This window comes from Ascaphus truei (assembly GCF_040206685.1).
Source record: "Ascaphus truei isolate aAscTru1 chromosome 23 unlocalized genomic scaffold, aAscTru1.hap1 SUPER_23_unloc_2, whole genome shotgun sequence".
Classification (NCBI taxonomy): domain Eukaryota; kingdom Metazoa; phylum Chordata; class Amphibia; order Anura; family Ascaphidae; genus Ascaphus; species Ascaphus truei.
This window is the reverse complement of record NW_027453863.1, coordinates 673,704-681,322: the sequence shown is the minus strand read 5'-3', so window position 1 is coordinate 681,322 and position 7,619 is coordinate 673,704. Positions and strand designations below refer to the sequence as shown.

General features: G+C 62.1%; 1 protein-coding gene across 1 annotated transcript in view; it reads left to right on the top strand.

Annotated features, from left to right (window-relative positions):
• Positions 1–2,328: 2,328 nt before the first annotated feature.
• SP2 (Sp2 transcription factor) overlaps positions 2,329–7,619 on the top strand; it is a 20,394-nt gene continuing 15,103 nt past the window's right edge. Inside the window, 6 exon segments of the mRNA XM_075581019.1 lie at positions 2,329–3,190; positions 3,870–3,941; positions 4,776–5,211; positions 5,214–5,305; positions 5,307–5,453; positions 5,455–5,580. Of these exon segments, the coding sequence (XP_075437134.1) occupies positions 3,876–3,941; positions 4,776–5,211; positions 5,214–5,305; positions 5,307–5,453; positions 5,455–5,580 (867 nt within the window). The 5' untranslated portion in view covers positions 2,329–3,190; positions 3,870–3,875.

Genomic DNA, 7,619 nt, shown 5'->3' with positions numbered 1-7,619 from the left:
GCTTCCGCCGGGGCGGGAGGTGCTGCTTCCGGTACCGGAGGAGGCGGGAATACACCCTGGGGGGGGGAGGGGAGGAGAGGGAGATTTGGCCTCTGTGGGACCGGAAGGGGCTGAGCTGGCCCCGCCCCGCGAGGGTCTCACTAGAGCTTGGCCCAGGAGCTGACACTCTACCCCGGGATCACCGCCACGGGGGGAGGGGTGTGTCAGTCACTGTGTGTGTGTGTGTGTATATATATATATGTGTGTGTGTGTGTGTGTGTGTGTGTGTGTGTGTGTGTGTGTATATATATATATATATATATATATATATGTATATATGTATATGTATATATGTATGTGTGTGGTGTGTATATATATATATATATGTATATGTATGTGTGTGTATATATGTGTGTGTGTGTGTGTGTGTGTGTGTGTGTGTGTGTGTGTGTGTGTGTGTGTGTATATATATATATATGTGTGTGTGTGTGTGTGTGTGTGTGTGTATATAATTTTTTTGTACATTTTATTTAGTATATATATATATATTTCACACACACCACAATTAGATAACTTATGGTGGGTGAAAAAGGTGACGAAAAACCCCTGCACCGTTAAGCATATCCTGTAATAAATAAAGAATATCACTTGTGAGCTGCGCAGGAGACGAGGGGGCGCGGTGGAGGCGTGGCTGTGAGCGGTTCGCCCTCATTGGCTGAGTCGCTCACCTGCCGCTGACGTCACGCGGCAATCGACGAAGGGGGTAAAAATCCTTTGGCTACCAGCGATCGCGACCGCCAGATGTCGCCCCCACTGCGGGCACCCGCGACAGACCGCATGTACTTGCTGCGGAGCTGCGCAACCTCGCAGGCGCCGCAGCGCTAACTATAAGCGCAACCCTGACTTTCACCATTATCACCTAGCACAGGGGTGGGAAACTTTTCCCCGTGCACACCCCTGCCCTCCTCGGCGCCTATATATATACACACACACTATATTAGTATATATTGGAGTGTAAGCTCTTCGGGGCAGGGACTCCTATTCCTAATGTTACTTTTATACCTGAAGCGCTGATTCCCAATATGTGTTATATTATTATATCCCGTGTGTTACTGCGGTGACACACTGTGTACCCGGATGGTTGTATGTCTCTCCCCTTCTCCCCTTCTCCCCTTCTCCCCTTCTCCCCCTTCTCCCCTTCTCCCCTTCTCCCCTTCTCCCCTTCTCCCCTTCTCCCCTTCTCCCCTTCTCCCCTTCTCCCCTTCTCCCCTTCTCCCCTTCTCCCCTTCTCCCCTTCTCCCCTTCTCCCCTCTCCTGTTAGCCGAGCTTAATAATCAAAAATAAATAGATGATACCGTTCTGTGGCTAACGAAATGCTTTTATTTGTGTGAGCTTTCCAGATACACTGATCTCTTCTTCCGGCGATGTTACAACAAGAGATTATAACGGCGGTGTTATAACATCGCCAGAAGAAGAGATCAGTGTATCTGGAAAGCTCGCACAAATAAAAGCATTTTGTTAGCCACAGAAAAGGGTGAGGGCCGGTGCATTGGGGTGAGGGTCGGTGCGTTGGGGTCAGAGTGAGGGCCGGTATATTGAGGTCAGGCTGAGGGCCGGCGCGTCGGGGTTAGGGTTAGGGCCGGTGCATTGGGGTCAGCGTGTGGGCCGGTGGGGTCAGGCTGAGGCCCAGTGCGTTAGGGTCAGGCTGAGGGCCGGTGCGTTAGGGTCAGGCTGAGGCCCAGTGCGTTAGGGTCAGGCTGAGGGCCGGTGCGTTAGGGTCAGGCTGAGGCCCAGTGCGTTAGGGTCAGGCTGAGGCCCGGTGCGTTAGGGTCAGGCTGAGGGCCAGTGCGTTAGGGTCAGGCTGAGGGCCGGTGCGTTGGGGTCAGGCTGAGGCCCAGTGCGTTAGGGTCAGGCTGAGGGCCGGCGCCTTAGGGTCAGGCTGAGGGCCGGCGCCTTAGGGTCAGGCTGAGGCCCAGTGCGTTAGGGTCAGGCTGAGGGCCGGCGCCTTAGGGTCAGGCTGAGGGCCGGCGCCTTAGGGTCAGGCTGAGGGCCAGTGCGTTAGGGTCAGGCTGAGGGCCGGCGCGTTAGGGTCAGGCTGAGGGCCAGTGCATTAGGGTCAGGCTGAGGGCCGGCGCGTTAGGGTCAGGCTGAGGGCCAGTGCATTAGGGTCAGGCTGAGGGCCAGTGCATTAGGGTCAGGCTGAGGGCCGGCGCGTTAGGGTCAGGCTGAGGGCCGGCGTGTCGGGGTTAGGGCCGGCGGGGTCAGAGTGGAGTATTAACACTTTGTTTCCTGTGCCTCCAGGTGCCTGCGTGTCCTGCTGCCGGGTGCTCAGTGTCTGTAATACTCTCTGTGTCGGCTCCCGACATCTCCACGTGGGCACAGTGCAGGACGGGCAGCGTACGTGTCCACGTGGGCACAGTGCAGGACGGGCAGCGTACGTCTCCACGTGGGCACAGTGCAGGACGGGCAGCGTACGTCTCCACGTGGGCACAGTGCAGGACGGGCAGCGTACGTCTCCACGTGGGCACAGTGCAGGACGGGCAGCGTACGTCTCCACGTGGGCACAGTGCAGGACGGGCAGCGTACGTCTCCACGTGGGCACAGTGCAGGACGGGCAGCGTACGTCTCCACGTGGGCACAGTGCAGGACGGGCAGCGTACGTCTCCACGTGGGCACAGTGCAGGACGGGCAGCGTACGTCTCCACGTGGGCACAGTGCAGGACGGGCAGCGTACGTCTCCACGTGGGCACAGTGCAGGACGGGCAGCGTACGTCTCCACGTGGGCACAGTGCAGGACGGGCAGCGTACGTCTCCACGTGGGCACAGTGCAGGACGGGCAGCGTACGTCTCCACGTGGGCACAGTGCAGGACGGGCAGCGTACGTCTCCACGTGGGCACAGTGCAGGACGGGCAGCGTACGTCTCCACGTGGGCACAGTGCAGGACGGGCAGCGTACGTCTCCACGTGGGCACAGTGCAGGACGGGCAGCGTACGTCTCCACGTGGGCACAGTGCAGGACGGGCAGCGTACGTCTCCACGTGGGCACAGTGCAGGACGGGCAGCGTACGTCTCCACGTGGGCACAGTGCAGGACGGGCAGCGTACGTCTCCACGTGGGCACAGTGCAGGACGGGCAGCGTACGTCTCCACGTGGGCACAGTGCAGGACGGGCAGCGTACGTCTCCACGTGGGCACAGTGCAGGACGGGCAGCGTACGTCTCCACGTGGGCACAGTGCAGGACGGGCAGTGTACGTCTGCAATGCTGACCAGTCTCCCTCAGTGAATACAGAAGCAATCCAGCTGGTGGCAGTGAGCGTCCACTAGGTATAGCCTCATGCCCACGCCCTACTGCGCGTGCCCCATGTGCGAGCCTCATGCCCACGCCCTACTGCGCGTGCCCCATGTGCGAGCCTCATGCCCACGCCCTACTGCGCGTGCCCCATGTGCGAGCCTCATGCCCACGCCCTACTGCGCGTGCCCCATGTGCGAGCCTCGTTCGTGCCCACACCCTACTGCGCGTGCCCCATGTGCGAGCCTCGTGCCCACACCCTACTGCGCGTGCCCCATGTGCGAGCCTCGTGCCCACACCCTACTGCGCGTGCCCCATGTGCGAGCCTCATGCCCGGCGCAGTGTGAGCGAGCCTCGCGCCCGGCGCCGTGTGAGCGAGCCTCGTGCCCGGGCGCCGTGTGAGCGAGCCTCGTGCCCAGCGCAGTGTGAGCGAGCCTCGTGCCCGGCGCAGTGTGAGCGAGCCTCGCGCCCGGCGCAGTGTGAGCGAGCCTCGCGCCAGGCGGGCGCCTCCTCTATGTAGTGGGTTGGGAGGAGGGGTTGTGTGCAACTGGCGTCCCTTGCACTGCTGACTGTATATCAGTAATGAGTATCCTCCCTGCAGGTCAGCATGATGGCGACGGCCGCTGTGAGTCCCAGCGAATACCTCCAGCAGCCAGCAACAACCGCTATGCAGGTGAGTCACGGAGCGATGCTCTGCGGTAGTAATGGCGCGGTGCTCTGCGGGGGATGTCTGGCAGTAATGGCGCGGTGCTCTGCGGGGGATGTCTGGCTGTAATGGCGCGATGCTCTGCGGTAGTAATGGCGCGGTGCTTTGCTGGTACGCTGTGCCTAGTAGTAATGGCGCGGTGCTCTGCGGTAGTAATGGCGCGGTGCTCTGCGGGGATGTCTGGCAGTAATGGCGCGGTGCTCTGCGGTAGTAATGGCGCGGTGCTCTGCGGGGGATGTCTGGCAGTAATGGCGCGGTGCTCTGCGGTAGTAATGGCGCGGTGCTCTGCGGGGGATGTCTGGCAGTAACGGCGCGGTGCTCTGCGGGGGATGTCTGCAGTAACGGCGCGATGCTCTGCGGGGGATGTCTGGCAGTAACGGCGCGGTGCTCTGCGGGGGATGTCTGACAGTAATGGCGCGGTGCTCTGCGGGGGATGTCTGACAGTAATGGCGCGGTGCTCTGCGGGGGATGTCTGGCAGTAATGGCGCGGTGCTCTGCGGTAGTAATGGCGCGGTGCTCTGCGGGGGATGTCTGGCAGTAACGGCGCGGTGCTCTGCGGGGATGTCTGGCAGTAACGGCGCGATGCTCTGCGGGGGATGTCTGGCAGTAACGGCGCGGTGCTCTGCGGTAGTAACGGCGCGGTGCTCTGCGGTAGTAACGGCGCGGTGCTCTGCGGTAGTAACGGCGCGGTGCTCTGCGGTAGTAACGGCGCGGTGCTCTGCGGTAGTAACGGCGCGGTGCTCTGCGGTAGTAACGGCGCGGTGCTCTGCGGTAGTAACGGCGCGGTGCTCTCCTCCCCAGGATACTCAGCCCTCTCCGCTGGCGCTCCTGGCAGCCACATGCAGTAAGATCGGGCCCCCGGCGGTGGAAGCGGCTGTGCCCCCCCCACCGCCCCTTCGCCCGGCCCGCAAGAGGCTCGTGCCCATCCAGCCGGCCCCGCACCCCCTGAGCCCCACCAAGGCGGGCATCGGCCTGCTGTCCCCCAAAGGAAACATCTTCCAGATCCAGGGCTCTCCGCTGGGCGCGGCGCCCGGGGGCGGCGGGCAGCTCCTCTTCACCATCCAGAACACGGGCGCATCGGGCAAGGCTGCCCAGTACCAGGCCCCCAGCCAGGCGCTGCCCCACGGCCTGGGCAACCAGATCCAGATCATCTCCCCCCACCCCAAACACGTGCCCATCAAACCCGCGCCCCCACACCAGCACGCCCGGGGTAACCTCGCCCTGCCACACCCCCTCAGCGGCTGGCAGAGCCCGCGGCAGAGAACGCCGCGCAGCTCTTCCCCGTCAGGCCCGGTAAGAAGCTGCGCAAGAGGCTGCAGCCGCCGGCGGGCGGGGGCCGTGCCGGGCTCCCCCACCCAGGAGCAGCTGGAGACGGTGCTGATCGAGACGATGGCGGAGAACATCCTGCAGGCGGGTAACAACCTGCTGATCCTGCAGAGCCCGGGCGCCGGGAACCCCGCCCTGCTGCAGGTGCTGCAACCCCAAGGCCGACACGCAGGCGGTGCCCATCCCCGCGCAGGCACTGCGGGTGGTGCAGGCAGCCTCGGCCACGCTGCCAACCGTGCCACAGAAACCCGCGCAGAGCACAGACACGGTGCCCACAAAGGTACCCTGTGCCCACTCCTCATATCTCCCGTGTGTTACTCCCCCTCTCTCCTCATCCCCGCCCTCCCTGCCGCCTCTCATCACCCCCTCTCTCTGCCCAGTTCTCTCCTGCTCACCCCCCCTCCCCCCCAGACGCGGTTCTCCCTCCCCCCCCCCCCACACACACGTGACCCCTCTCCTCCCTGCACACAGATATGTATCCCCCCACACACACACGTGACCCCTCTCCTCCCTGCACACAGATATGTATCCCCCCACACACACACGTGACCCCTCTCCTCCCTGCACACAGATATGTATCCCCCCACACACACACGTGACCCCTCTCCTCCCTGCACACAGATATGTATCCCCCCCCACACACGTGACCCCTCTCCTCCCTGCACACAGATATGTATCCCCCCACACACACACGTGACCCCTCTCCTCCCTGCACACAGATATGTATCCCCCCACACACACACGTGACCCCTCTCCTCCCTGCACACAGATATGTATCCCCCCCCGCACACACGTGACCCCTCTCCTCCCTGCACACAGATATGTATCCCCCCACACACACACGTGACCCCTCTCCTCCCTGCACACAGATATGTATCCCCCCCCGCACACACGTGACCCCTCTCCTCCCTGCACACAGATATGTATCCCCCCACACACACACGTGACCCCTCTCCTCCCTGCACACAGATATGTATCCCCCCCCCCACACACGTGACCCCTCTCCTCCCTGCACACAGATATGTATCCCCCCGCACACACACGTGACCCCTCTCCTCCCTGCACACAGATATGTATCCCCCCCGCACACACGTGACCCCTCTCCTCCCTGCACACAGATATGTATCCCCCCACACACACGTGACCCCTCTCCTCCCTGCACACAGATATGTATCCCCCCCCGCACACACGTGACCCCTCTCCTCCCTGCACACAGATATGTATCCCCCCCGCACACACGTGACCCCTCTCCTCCCTGCACACAGATATGTATCCCCCCCCGGACACACGTGACCCCTCTCCTCCCTGCACACAGATATGTATCCCCCACACACACACGTGACCCCTCTCCTCCCTGCACACAGATATGTATCCCCCCCCGGACACACGTGACCCCTCTCCTCCCTGCACACAGATATGTATCCCCCCCGCACACACGTGACCCCTCTCCTCCCTGCACACAGATATGTATCCCCCCCCGGACACACGTGACCCCTCTCCTCCCTGCACACAGATATGTATCCCCCCACACACACACGTGACCCCTCTCCTCCTGCACACAGATATGTATCCCCCCACACACACGTGACCCCTCTCCTCCCTGCACACAGATATGTATCCCCCCCCGGACACACGTGACCCCTCTCCTCCCTGCACACAGATATGTATCCCCCCCCCCCCGCACACACGTGACCCTCTCCTCCCTGCACACAGATATGTATCCCCCCCCCCCGCACACACGTGACCCCTCTCCTCCCTGCACACAGATATGTATCCCCCCCCCCCCGCACACACGTGACCCCTCTCCTCCCTGCACACAGATATGTATCCCCCCCGCACACACGTGACCCCTCTCCTCCCTGCACACAGATATGTATCCCCCCCCACACACGTGACCCCTCTCCTCCTGCACACAGATATGTATCCCCCCCCCCCCCCCCGCACACACGTGACCCCTCTCCTCCCTGCACACAGATATGTATCCCCCCCCGCACACACGTGACCCCTCTCCTCCCTGCACACAGATATGTATCCCCCCCCCACACACGTGACCCCTCTCCTCCCTGCACACAGATATGTATCCCCCCCCGCACACACGTGACCCCTCTCCTCCCTGCACACAGATATGTATCCCCCCACACACACACGTGACCCCTCTCCTCCCTGCACACAGATATGTATCCCCCCGCACACACACGTGACCCCTCTCCTCCCTGCACACAGATATGTATCCCCCCGCACACACACGTGACCCCTCTCCTCCCTGCACACAGATATGTATCCCCCCCGCACACACACGTGACCCCTCTCCTCCCTGCA